General features: G+C 35.3%; 1 protein-coding gene across 1 annotated transcript in view; it reads right to left on the bottom strand.

The window, feature by feature from the left end:
* Nucleotides 1-10,323: 10,323 nt before the first annotated feature.
* The window catches only part of LOC106867254 (E3 ubiquitin-protein ligase Rnf220), a gene marked incomplete at its 5' end in the record, with an annotated part of 61,967 nt that continues 57,690 nt past the window's right edge, over nucleotides 10,324-14,600 (bottom strand). The window contains 2 exons of the mRNA XM_089356465.1: nucleotides 10,324-11,000; nucleotides 12,711-12,785. Coding sequence (XP_089212591.1) covers nucleotides 10,929-11,000; nucleotides 12,711-12,785 — 147 coding nt within the window. The remainder of the gene's footprint in view (nucleotides 11,001-12,710; nucleotides 12,786-14,600) is intronic.

Raw genomic sequence — 14,600 nt, 5'->3', positions numbered from 1 at the left:
TGTCCCAGTAACTTAGCAATTCACTTAACCCAGCAATTCAGTTAAAGGTGAGGATAGAATAAGTACCAGACTTCAAAAATAAGTACTGAGATCGACATGTTCGACTAAACTCGTCAATCGGTTACCAGGGAAATGAGTAAAAGGAAGAGAGAGGTGGGGGGAAGAAATCCATTTTATTTCAAAATTTGGCAATTAAAATTGAAATTCCCTTGCAAGCAGTGTCATATGAGTTCCTATCAACATAATAGATGTATCGGCGCTCTCTGTCAACTAAGTGATTTAGTAAGTGTCATCTTTTAGTGTATTAATATAGTTCAACAAATTATAACCAAAGATATTCTGAATAAACAAGATTTAAACACATTTTATTAATCCATTCATTGTTTAATTTTGTTCAAGCAGAATTACGATTTTCGGCATTCCAGCAGTAATCATTTCATCTTTTATTCAAACATAATATATCCAGAACTATGTTATCCAAGTTCTCTCCTCCCCACACTCTCTCACGCGCGCTCTTTTTTAAGAATATAGGGGGCTTATAATTTGAGGGATTTATATTTAGTTGCTACTTGAAGTGAGTATCTCCAGGGTGCATGATACAGAGATAAGGGAGTTTCTCTTGGTCGTGTTGCTACTTCTTCACATCGAAATATCACAACTCATCTACTTACGTGCATGTGATTAGAATATGGAAGAAGAGACTGGCTTGAGCACTCTATCCCAATGACCCTCCAAGAAATATTAAATGGATAAGGGGATGGACGGAATGTTACTATTTCTCGTACGTCAAATGTAAGTGTAGAGGTTCCCGTGTTAGCTTGTAGAGCCATTTGTATGTGTAAACGTGGCAATTGAATAAATAATCTCCCTTTATTTGATTTTAAAGCTTATTTGACTTCTTAGTCTTATAAGATTGCATAGAGCATAACTTAGTGTCATGTCCTGGAGCATGGGAGTATGTAGATAAAATTAGTTCAAGAACCGAATCTACGATCTTATGATCATGTACCCAGTATCCCAATCATGAGATCGCATGGCTTCACGCGTGTGTAAATTATGAATATCATTACATTTTTATGATATTGTGAATGAGGATTTTCACCGTTTTTGATGGTTTGTTTCATAATCAAGAAAGAAGGGTAGTACCATGACCCTTTTCAGGGGCCTCTGATATTTGAAGGAAGGAGAGAGGACGGTATCCTCAAACCAGAGACTTTACACGAACGTTTGCATCAAGTGACAGCTAATGGTGTTAAACCGGACGACGGAATAAGTCTGAGTGCCCCTGACAGGATATGAACGCAGAGCACACAGAATCGGAATCTTATTTCTTTTTTGCAGGCTCTCCGAGATCGAGACCAGTACTAGCAAAAAAGAAATAAGATTCCGATTTTGAGACACTGCTTTTTCTTCGTGACCCAGCAAGTAGAGAGAGGGGGGGGGGGGGGAGAGAAAAAGTAAAGCGGTATATCATGACCGATTGGTTTGGAAATTAATAAGGGCTACAATACCCCCGAATAAAATGTTGCACGTTACTGAATGTTTTTAAATAGTGTAAAGAATTGTTTCAATAATTTCTATTTTAAAATACAGATCATGAATAAAGATTAGAAGGAAAGAAAACAATTTTGATTCTGACAAAAAACAAAACAAAACAAAAAAAAAAACCCTTAATTTTCTCAATAATTCATATTCTTTTGAAATCATTCAGTAGCAGAACAGCTGATCTTTTGGTATAGCGCAGAGTTGGTCCCAATCTGATAAAACTCTAAGGTAAAGCATTCTCCGGCCATGTTTTCAGACATATTGTATCCCTAATATTATTTAGTCAGTCCTTCCATTTTTAGATGGTTGTGTGTGATTTCTCTGATGTTTTGACTCCTTCACCTTTACAGGAATAAAAGGGGTGAATATATAAAGTAAACAAAAATTGACTTTTAACAATTAGTAAGAGTTGAGAGTTATTTCCCTTGGACCACTACGATTTGATCTTAGCCAAAAGGCTGAGAAGTGATTTTTCCCTTGGACCACTATAAGAACCATAGCTATTTCTTGAGAGCGAGTGTGATCTAGTAGCATATGCTAGGTTTTCCCTAATTGTTATTCAGCAGACACGGACACTTTCAGCTCTCTTATTCTTAATCTATCTGCCGGATATAACACCTGAAGGGAAAGTGAGAAAGCGTGAGTAGAGTGGAACAACGTGAAATAAAGTGCCTTGCAAGACTACAACTTGCTGCCTAATCCAGAAATCGAAGCCACTTGAGCTCAATGCATTAACCATTAGGCCACGTATATTTGATAGACCACTGAATATTTACATCTTTGGTTTGCAAACTATCACAGTTTATAGATGCTTATTATTATTACTTATTTCAATGAGAAGTTTACTTTTCAGTAGAACTTAGTTTTGACTCAGGCACCATTTCTTTAGAGGAAGAGTATAATCAAATTAGTCGTCCGTTAAGGCGTAGTCGTTCGTGGCTATTACTTTTGGATAGTATTTAAATCAACAGGTATTGTTTGGTGTGTTGTACGATCGAGCTAAGGTGTGTTTCTAGAGAATTATTAGTGATATGTAACTACTGTAACGGAACAAGAAAATTGTGGTTATTGGACACTCCACTACAGCGACATTTTTTATTAGCTCTTTTTAATTGTTATTTTTACTGACGTTCTCCTAATACCTACGTTTCAATTCGCAATTAAAGTTTAGATATTTTACATTGGCAATTTATTTTTAAAAAAGCAAAATCCTTACAACTTATTTCTCTTTTTAAAAAGCCCAACCAGCCAACCATTCATTCATTCATCCATCCAGCTTCTTCGCGCTCTATTCCTGGAAAAGTCTCGAAGATAGCGTCACCAGACACCTGTATAGAATCCTATCAGAAGGAACTATCATTAAACTTTCCATCCCAATCATTAATGGTTGTTTACTCCTGAACCCGCATAAGAGTTCTGGGACATGCATCCTTTGTGATTTCACTTTGCGCCTCCCAGAACAAATTCTAGGCTTATTGCTTGTTGTACCAGGATTGCGTGGAGGCTGCTATACAGTTTTTGAACGGATCTCTCTATTTCCCTCTCTCTATATTTTCAAAATAGAGGCACCATAACCAGTATATCAGATAACCTTCTCTCTAAATGAGATTCTCAGCTGTTATTTATAAAACAGTCATTGCTATAAACTTAGATGTTATCTTGGTTCTTATTTACTTGAAATTATCTCCCCTCTTCCTTGGGCCTTATTAACAATTACGAGATTTTGGTTTTCTTTGTACTCAGTATTCACTACGTCACCCTTGAAATTAATAATCCAAAGTCATGTTATTGACCAATTTGAATTATTTCCCTTAGTTCATTTTATTTCTATTTATACAAGCTATACTGACCAATAAAATTCCGTAACTCCTGTTTGTATATGTAAAAATCTTTGTATCATACTTAGAGTAGATGCACAGTTGAAAGTTTAATTATCTGTGGTATTCGTCTTGAGATATCTCTTAAAGACGTACAGTGTTAAAAAACACAAAACAAAATCAGAAGATGAAAATGGTCGAGCTGCAATGTATATTTCTGCCTCTTTGGGGTTTGTCTGACCTTGCTGTAAAATTAAATTTCTAAAAATGTAAATAATTGATTTGCAATTAATCTCAGATAATTAATGCAATATTTATGAACTCTGTTACTTTTATGTCAGATTAAAATGCCAAATTACTGACCTGTTTTCTCATAAATTTTAATTTTCTTCCAGAGATGTCCAATGAATATCAAGCTGAGAAGACAGACTTGCTTATCTCCTATAACACAATTGCTTCTGTTACAGTTGTGGGTGTTTTGATGTTTTTGGCTGTGACATATTTCTACTGGGAGTATTGGTATGAAAGACATCGTTTAGAAACTGCTAACATGTGTGTTTGCCAGAAGTCATAAATAAATGTCACAAGGCATGTCAAAGTCGAATCCTGTGCTATCAACCAATGGAAATGACCACCTGAAACTAACATTTTTGTTTTTTTACCATCACATCAACACATGGACATTATTTGAACAGTTAAAAGCAGTGCTTCCAATGACTTCCTAATAATTTTATGGAGCTATAAATAAATATCATTGTTCCAGAGACAATTCCAGTGATCTGCCATTATTTAGACTGGAGGTGATTAAGCGAAATGGCCAAATTGTTAGAGCATCAGCCTCATGCTAACCTTATTAGCAAAGGTGGTGAACTGGCAGAATTGTTAGCATGTTGGATGAATCACTCAGTAGCATTTCATATGTCTTTATATTCTGAGTTCAAATGCCACTGAGATTAACTTCACCTTTCATCCTTTCAAGGTCGATGAAGTAAGTACCAATTAAGCATTTAGATCAATGTAATCAACTAGCCCCACTCCTGACCAAATTTCAGGCCTTGTGCCTAATAGAGAAAGGATTATCTGGACTGGACCTCACGTCAATGTTAAAGACTGTACACTGTTCAGCATGTCATTATCAGGAACAGATCTTATGCCAAAGGCTAGATACCACACACCATGCCATTATTATAGCCAGCTATGTTGTTGGATTGACAGAATCCTCAGAGCAATGGACAAAATGCTTTGTAGTATTTGTTCTGACTCTATTGCGTTTTGAGTTCAAATCCCACTTTGCCTGTCATTTTGCAGGTTGATATAATAGAATAACCCTCATCCCTAAAGGTTGCAGACCTTATGCTGAATTAGAAACAATTATTAAAATCAGATCTATTAAGACAATATCACATATAATTCAACATGTCATTATCAGAACCAGACCTGTGATACACCACAAAACTTGTCATCTGATATTTTAAAATTTTTATGGAAAGATATAACCCCAAATCTCTTTATATTTAAAAAAAATATTTTTATCATCCCCCCACCCCATTCTACAATTTGCTATATTTATATATATTTTACAAATGTTTTGATTTACACCAAACATCAAATGTAATAAATGTATATTTATGTAAGAGAAGTTGCTGTATGTTGGTTAATTTAGTTTCATGAGAATGAAAGATAGGGTCCACTAATGAGGAAATATCACCATAGTTAGCAGGATAAAGGAGAGATGGATGTTACACAGCTAAGTTATAGGGAAGGCTTGATATAGATTGAGTGCAGGGGTATAGAATATCTAATATTACAGGCTCTTGCACTCCATTGGAAATAAGAAAATGTTGTTAGTCTCACTAGCAGCAGTGAAAGAAGAAACGCTTTTATCTTTTTCTATTCTCCATTAAAGAGCAGGATTCCAAGATATCTGAATTTTTCTTATCAAAACAATCAAACTTATCAGTTTCTCTTTTATTTATTTATTTTTTCTCTTTTACTTGTTTCAGTCATTTGACTGTGGCCATGCTGGAGCAACGCCTTTAGTCGAGCAAATTGACCTCAGGACTTATTCTGTGTAAGCCTAGTACTTATTCTATCAGTCTATTTTGCCAAACCGCTAAGTTACGGGGACATAAACACACCAGCATCGGTTGTCAAGCAATGTTGGGGGGACAAACACAGACACACACGCATATATATATATATATATATATATATATATACATATTTATATATATATATATACACATATTTATATATATATATATACATATATATATATATATATATATACATATATAAGACGGGCTTCTTTCAGTTTCTATCTACCAAATCCACTCACAAGGCTTTGATTGGCCCGAGGCTATAGTAGAAGACACTTGCCCAAGGTGCCACGCAGTGGGACTGAACCTGGAACCATGTGGTTCGTAAGCAAGCTACTTACCACCTTTTAGACTGATTTTTCTTGATGCAGATCTTCACCAGTTCTCTCATATTCTGGATATTACATATTCAAAATATTTATGTAGACTTATGGAAAGTATTTTGGAGTAAGACTATATATGTAAATATGAGAGAAAGAAAATGAAATTCACGAGACTCTATTCATTATGACCATTTTGACCCATTGTGCATTGGTGCCTCACAGGTGAGATGCTGTACAAACAACTGTACACTGTAGGCACAGATGTGTCTCAGGCAACTTGTTAAAAGGTAGCTTGTTTCTTTTTTTTATTAGCCATTTCATTTATTTGTATAACAATCCATTTTAATTGTGGTGTACTGTGCCTCTATATTCCTGAAGTATAGTGGAATATACCTTTCACATTGTCGATGACATCAGGTAGCCTAAACAGGCTTTAAACAGCATGCTACAAGGTGTCTACCTGAATGTAAAATTGTTAGATCGTTGTCAGTACTGCTGGACTGGCTCCTGTGCAGGTGGCATGTAAAATACACCATTTGAGCGTGGCCATTGCCAGTACCGCCTGACTGGCCTTCGTAGGATTTTCAAGCGAGATAGTTGCCAGTGCCCCTGGACTGGCTCTTGAGCAGGTGGCACATAAAATACATTTATATATATATATATATATATATATATACATGTATCCAAACACATCTACACACCCTTTATGCAGACTGTTTAAGATTAGTTTTCAATTAAAAATACTATTTTACTGCAATATACTGGCCTTCGTGCCGGCGGCACGTAAAAGCACTCACTACACTCTCGGAGTGGTTGGCGTTAGGAAGAGCCTCCAGCTGTAGAAACTTTGCCAAATCAGATTGGAGCCTGGTGTAGCCACCTGGTCCACCAGTTCTCAGTTCCAAAGAGAAGAATAACAAGTAGCACAAAAGTGGTGGTGGGGTGTGTGAAATATGTGCATTTCTGACTTTGTATAATTACAGCAGCTGAGGAAATAGTGCTATAGTCAGAAAGATAAAGGTAGGATGGATGTTATGAAGATGATTCGTGGGTAAGGCTTGGTACAGAGGGAATAGACATAAATGATAAGCATTTAGGACCTATTTTCTTTATTTGTTGTTGAGATAGTGGATCTTGAGCAAAGTGAATCAGTAATCTTCTTAATCCTTTTGTCATTTCCATTGTGAAATTGCACAACCTGAGGTCAGTCTTCTCTACTTCATCCTACGCCTTCCAAAGGCTCCATACACATTTAGTAGCTATATGTAAATATATTTGCTAATTTAAGTAGGCGCTGACCATATATTTACGAAATAAAAAGGGGTTTGATTATTTCCAATATTTAAGCGTCGACGATGGCTTAGAAGTCGTTGGAAAAAAAACGGTCTGAAGTTATCTCCCTTACTTCCTTTTCCAGAGGCCGACATTAATAAATTTCTTTCTCTCCAATCATTATATATAACCATGTGATTAATTCAGGTGTTTTAACCATTGCAAATAACCAAACCCAGCCTTTTTATTACACACACTATATATTTGTTTCTAAAGGCTTGTATTTGACTTTCACATTTCTAAAGATGCTAACGTAGCCAGGGCACTAACATAATTTAAAGGTTTCTGGTTTAGTATCATAGAATTCTTAGTATGTATGAATGATTCAGACATCTGTCCAAATTTCGGATAAACAATGTAGTTAGGTTTGAAAAATTTGATTCCCATACAGGGGCAAGTAAAACAAAATCTGTGTACAAATCTCTCCACCTATCTTGATACTTACAAGCATTTCACTCCCTTAGGAGCACAGCCATCGATGACTTTTCTCTACTGTTCTTAACTCAGGGCTGAGTTTTAGAAGATGCTTGGTTGCACAGTTCTTCCAGCAACAGACTAAATGCAAATCATTGCATCATGTTTCCCTGAGGGAAGGCCTTTCTCCTCCTGATTTTCTTGGCTTTGAATTGTCAGTGATGCTTCTTTAACTTTGCTTCCTTTCTACATAGGCGCGTTGGCCCAACCAGATCTGTTTTTACCTCTGGGATGAGTTGGTTCATATTAGTCTGGCCTCTGTCCTTGATCTGTCCAGCATGAGAGGCCCTATCAGTCATGTATTGGTGTCATTCAATCAATTACTTCTCCACAATTCGTAGCCTTGTGTCTACATTACAAACATAATTTAGATTATTGTTTAGGCCCGAGTTAACCATGATTAAAAGCATGCCAGCTATGACTATCCTGCCTTTTCTTAAAAATGGAAGAATATAATATGAAGATTTGTGAGCAGAAAGACTGCAATATCATATATCTCTTTTACCAATTCTCTCTAATCTCATCTGTCCTATCTCCACTATCATCAAACATCACAAAATGAGAGCCCCTACAGGGTCACTTGGTATGGTAAAAATAGCAGCCAAATTTCCCTCAAAATCACAATCTAGTCTTTAAAAAAAAATTCATTGGATAATCTACTTCTAAACATACTAAACCTCAAATAGAAATGATATGGTTGTAATTGTAACACCTAAGATTGTAGATTTGCTCACTCAAAACTTATCTTTGCCTAAACAATTTCATGCATCATGTATTACATATATACCAGACAATGCAGCCATGTTCTCTTTTACTACTCATATTTCTTACATGTAATAACCTCACCATCTTTTTTTTAAAGTTTGAGAACACCTTCCTGGTGTTTGTGGATTGCAGGACAGGAATGCGATGAGAAAAACAAGTCACTGAAAATATGCCTGTTGAACCAATTTTTTTGGAATGATAATAAAAATAATGCTCAGGTATCTGGTGCACTGTGTCTTTCGAAACATGTGGATGTGCTAACCTATCCATCACCACTAACTTAAAAAGGTGTATGTCATGTTGCATTTGTATAACACAATGTTGAAAAACGTTCTTTACTAAAATTTACAGCCATGTGTAGAAACTGGCTTGGTTGTTCCAAGGTTGTGCATGCCAATGCAGTTCAATTTCATCCTTATTACATTCTTAGAAGATTAAAAGTCATTCAGTCTTAAATCATTTTACTTCTTCCTGAATGGTTTTATTTTCTTAGCTGGTATGCTACCTGCTTCATTAAGAGTAATTTTATGACCCATTCAAGGACAATTTGTATATCATTACAAACAGTTAAATAAAAATAAATGCGTCCTTTTAAAGCCTCGCCAGGCTCATGGGCCTGGTTTCCCGGTTTCTATGGCGTATGTGTTCCCCAGCTGGATGGGACGCCAGTCCATCGCAGCGTTACTCGTTTTTGCCAGCTGAGTGGGCTGGAGCAACGTGAAATGAAGTGTTTTGCTCAAGAACACAACGCATCGCCCGGTCCAGGAATCGAAACCACAATCTTACAATCATGATGCTGACACCCTAACCACTAAGCCACGTGCCTCCACATTACAAACGGTTACAATCTTCTAAATTCTTGATGACCATTTACGTAGCTAACTTGTAGAAGCTCTGAGAATTTCTACGCATTGGACAATAATACCAAAAAAATCATTGATGAATAAACTGAAGCATACTAATCTTTTGTTTTCAATGTGTTTCATTAAATTTGAAAACAAAATCACAACCAGATGATATAATATTGCATGAACAGAATTATTATAAAGAAAATTTGTTTCAGTTAATTCCTGACAAATTTATACAGAGAATTTCTGATCAAGAAACTGTAGTGTTTATTAGAGAGGTGTGTGATAGTGAATAAGAAAGAGTCTGATACAATTTAAAAGAAGCAAGGAGAGGCAGGGTAAATAAATTCAAATAGTTAACTTAGTCAGAGGTACATGAAAGGAAAAGTATATTTATTACAGAGTAGTGTAAAAGCAAAGGTTAAACAGGATGTATACAGGTGAAATGCCACTTGCTTTTCATTCCTGTTGTTGCCACTCACATTATCCTGCCAACAGCCTTATTCATATTATGATATGACTACTTGTGATGTATGCAGGGTCCCTCAGAACAACTGTCATAATATTTCATAAAAAGAGACAGAAAATTTACTTTCTTATTATGATTCATGATTATATTAATGACTGAGCTCAATATTTATGATGAATTTACCATGTTTGGTAGGGTGCACAACACTCATCTTACATACCCAGAAAAAATACCCTATAGTACTGATAATCAAAGACTGCTGCAAAGGGTAATACTAGTAGTTACTTTCTTAGATCAGACCTCATTTGGTGTATCCAATATCTGGCTAAACAGGTGTCTAAAACATTTTTCATTACTCTGAAAAGTTTGTCTTTACCACAGTGAATAGATTTTAGGATATGTAAAATCTATAATTTTTCATGATCAGCTCTTCAGTATCTTTAAGTAATCAATGAACTGATTAAACCCCTCATTTATTTTCTATGATCATAACAAACTATGATAACATTTGGTGGTATTTGTAGAAGATATTAAAATGATGGCAAAGAATTATCAAAACACTACAAGGTTGTCTCCCTTGTTATGTTTGAGTGTTTTTACCTGAAACTAGAGTTGTTGTCAAAGTAGAAAAATAAAAGGCAGAAAAAGAAATGTTGGAGCAAAGGTTTTATGATGTCAAAATAGTAGAGAGAATTATATAAAGTGGAATCTACTTTGTGATTTTTACCTCAAGATCACTAACAGATTTAAAGATCCGAGAGGTGTATAATATCCAAAAAGGTATTTCGCATTCAAGAGAATGCAGATAAGTTTCCTTTTCTTTTTTTCTTTTTTTGTATTACCCGAATGGATAAATTCTTTGATATATTTTTTATTTGTTTTTAATTTTATATATTTTTTTTATTATTGTTAAAATCTGCAAATCAGTCCTCACATCTGGTGATCTTGCTAGAACCAGAGGGTAAGAAAGTGTGTTAAGTATTCGTGTTATTGTGATTTTCTGTTTGGTCAAGGATTCAAGAGAGTTCTGTTGCCATTTGTTCCTGATGAGTTAGCACAGTTCTCTGTATCCGGAATTGGAAAGACACCACAATGTAATTAGAATAGCTGACTTATGGAGGGACAATGACGTGGTGTGTGGGTGAGTGAGTGTTTTTGTACTGTGTATGAAGAGTAAATTATACACAATCATAATTAAAAATAAATAATAAAAAAGAGAGAGCTAGTTGTGTGAGGTTAATGGGGGAGAAAATCTGCTACAAAAATATTCGCCGGAGATCTGATGGAGATGTAATCATATTACACTGTGGACACAACTTCTTGGCTCCCTGGCAAAAAATGGAAAAAAAGAAACAAAACAATGTAAGATAATGAATTAATTAGTTGCACAGATTTTCAACATAAAGTAGTATTAAGTATTTTAGGCAGCAATTGTAGACAGTATTATTGAAGGGACTTGAATTACATATCCATTGCTAGCTGGACATTTGCATTACAAATTAATATTTAGTAAATATATAGACATTTGTTAACATATAATACACCTACATATACATCATCATCTATATTTAAGGAGTGTGGGAGAAAAGCTGTTGTAACAACATTACAGCTGTTATTCAATAGCAATGCAAGGGGAACAGACAAATTCTACATCTGAATTGGTAACTTCTCCATGCCACAGTCAAACGTATGAATAAATGAAAAACTTTCATGTAAGAATGGTGAATATAACACAGCAGGGTCAGAGAACAGTTTATAATGTTGGCAGGGAAACATCCATTGAAAGCTTAATGTAGTTAATGGAAAATTTAATGAGAATGAGATGGCTGAGTAGATATGACAATTTATTAACAGATCATAAATCAAAATTTGCTGCTAGCATTTTGTTGGGTTTCTAGATATAACACTTATCTTACATTAACCTACCATAACTGTTTGCAAAGAATAAGAATGAGTTCATCTATTTCAAATTAGTGTCTGTCAATTTTCCTGGGTTCACTTTATCATTTGATACAGATTCAAGATCTGATTGTGTCATAGTAGTCAGTATGTAATAGGCAACTCCACATTAAATCATCACACACAAGTCTTCAATATTGGGTGGGTATCTTTCACATCTAGGTGGGATTATCACCTCTAAACACTGTGGAATCACCAATAGAGGAACCACTGACTGTTGAAATAAACAGGTGAAAGATGGTACATTGGAAGTGAATATTCTGCTAGTTATTTTTGGTGATGTTTAGCTGTAGGTCAGTCTTTATTCAGCAGACCAGTTATCAGAGACATTCTAGTCTTTACTGCCCTGTCTTTTTCCAGACACAGTGTAGTCAGGATCACATTACCCTATGGTTTTTGCAAGCTGGTGGAGTGACAGTGTTGGACTGAATACTTCAATGCATTTAGTTTCATTAGTCATTGATCTACCTTCAAACTACCACAACAAAAGATTGATATATAAGGATAAGTAATGTAGTAGTTTTAATACAAATGACAATATATTGTCTTTATAAAATAATAATCTAATGTTTTCAATAAAAAATTTAGAGAATTCAATCATAGTTGTTTCTCTGACAGAAGCACACTGTATGCTAATAAATATTTCTTATACAAGGTACATGATGTCTTATATGTATCTTAAGAGTTGTAACTGCTCAATTCAATGACTGTAGCATTATGAAATATTTGAAAGCTTTTTACATATATCTAATGTTCTATATACATTTCTCCTATACATGGGTTGTACAGCCTGTATTGTTGTTGCATAATTGGAATAAGAAGACTCAAAGAAGTAAGATAGTAATAAGGTTTAGAACTCCAGACCATATTAGTCACAGTTTAGTGTTTTAGTCTCACAGAAAATCCTAACATAAGCATGAGACCTCAGATTTATTAGAGAAGAAATGGAAATGTTATATTCTCTGATGTCATCATCAAATACCAACAATGAATTGTAACACACACACACAACCTTGAAACTGACTGATATTGTGAAGTTGAATGTCTAATAATGAATGAAACACAAAATAAAGACTTACTAGAGTCCTCAGCCAACACTGCTCACAGTGGACATGCCAACATTGGACTGATGTTAAAGGGACTTTATATGATTCCTGAAAACAAATGTTACACTGTTAATAAATAACGAATTGACATTAACAAAGCAAGCATATAATAACTGATGTGTACAGGTTTGCGAAAAAGAAACCAAGTAAGAATAACAGTTTACTGAAACCACTGGGATGATAATGAAACCTATTTTTGGTACTAGTTTAATGATTACATGTCTAAATATTTTTTTTTTCTTGCCTTTAACCCTCCAACGCGGAGTATAGGCCACTTATAATTGAATTCCATGTCACACAATTTCTCGCTTCTGTACTTATACTCTGCCATGAATGTCCCCCTCTCTCTAGTTCCTTTTGTGTTGATCTACACCACGAGTTCTTAGGCCTACTCCTCTTTCTATATCCATCTGGATTCCACTGTAAAGCGCTTTTCGCTGCATTTGGTGTGTCCTTTCTAATTGTGCTACCAATCCACTTTCATTTTCTAAATATTTGAGTTGAATTACTATTAATAAAATTATCTATTTCAGGACAATCAATCTAATCTTTACATTGTAATTACAATATTTATACTGCATTTCATTTGTCGGTGCTCTTGCGTCTACTCTTTCCAACTATAGGTTTACACTACCTGTGAAAAGGACTAGGGCATGAAAATTACTTAGAATTTCATGGAGGATACTTAAATTTGTTTGCGTGTTTATCAAAACAGACACACAAGAAGGTGTGGGCATGACTATGTGGTTAAGAAGCATGCTTTGCAACCACATGGTTTTATGTTCAGTTCTGCTATAGCTCTGGGCGAACCTATGCTTCGTGTATGAATTTGGTAAATGGAAACTGTTGTAAGGAAGGCAGTTATATATATGCACACACATACACACACACATGTAAAATGATGCAAATAAACAAATGAACATATAGAGAAACAAAAACTGAAAACATTCATGCATAAGCATATAGATATTCATATATTTATAGAACAAATTTACATGGAGTACAAAGGCACAGAAAACTAAGGGGAAAGGGTGTGGTATTTCAGGTCCAACAGCTGTTTCTTGGGGCTCGGAATTATGTATAGCCATAATGTTGGCAGATGGAATGCTCACACCTTTGTATTCCATGTAAATCTATTTTGTAAATATATAAATATATATGAATACTTTCAGCTTTTGCTTCTCTCTCTCTCTATTTATATATCCCTATATATATATACTTACAAGCATATATGCATATATATTTTTGCCGGTGGCACGTGTAAGACATTCGAGCGAGATAGTTGCCAGTGTCGCTGGACTGGCTCCTGTGCAGGTGGCACGTAAAATACACCATTTTGAGCGTGGCTGTTGCCAGTACCGCCTGACTGGCCCTCATGATGGTGGCATGTAAAAGCACCCACTACACTCTCGGAGTGGTTGGCGTTAGGAAGGGCATCCAGCTGTAGAAACTCTGCCAAATCAGATTGGAGCCTGGTGTAGCCATCTGGTTCACCAGTCCTCAGTGAAATTGTCCAACTCATGCTAGCATGGAAAGCGGACATTAAACGATGATGATGATGATGATATTATGTATCAAACCCAACTGTGTTTATTTGCATCATTGTTGCCATATCTGCTCACCTGGATCTTCTTATAGTCACTCTTTACATCATAGAATTAGTCCCTGATAAAGATTTTGGAATGTAAGTTCAAATCATTTGAGCACTACAGAGTCTTTTCTATATTGAGCGTCTCTGGATCTCATTTGATAACTCTCACTGTTTGCTTCTCTCTTTCTATTTATATATCCCTATATATATATACTTACAAATAGAGAGAGAGAGAGAGAAGCAAATAGTGAAGGTCAACACACGCATGTCCT

The sequence above is a fragment of the Octopus bimaculoides genome, chromosome 8 (assembly GCF_046866305.1).
Source record: "Octopus bimaculoides isolate indiv1 chromosome 8, ASM4686630v1, whole genome shotgun sequence".
NCBI lineage: Eukaryota > Metazoa > Mollusca > Cephalopoda > Octopoda > Octopodidae > Octopus > Octopus bimaculoides.
This window is presented reverse-complemented; position numbering and strand designations above follow the sequence as displayed.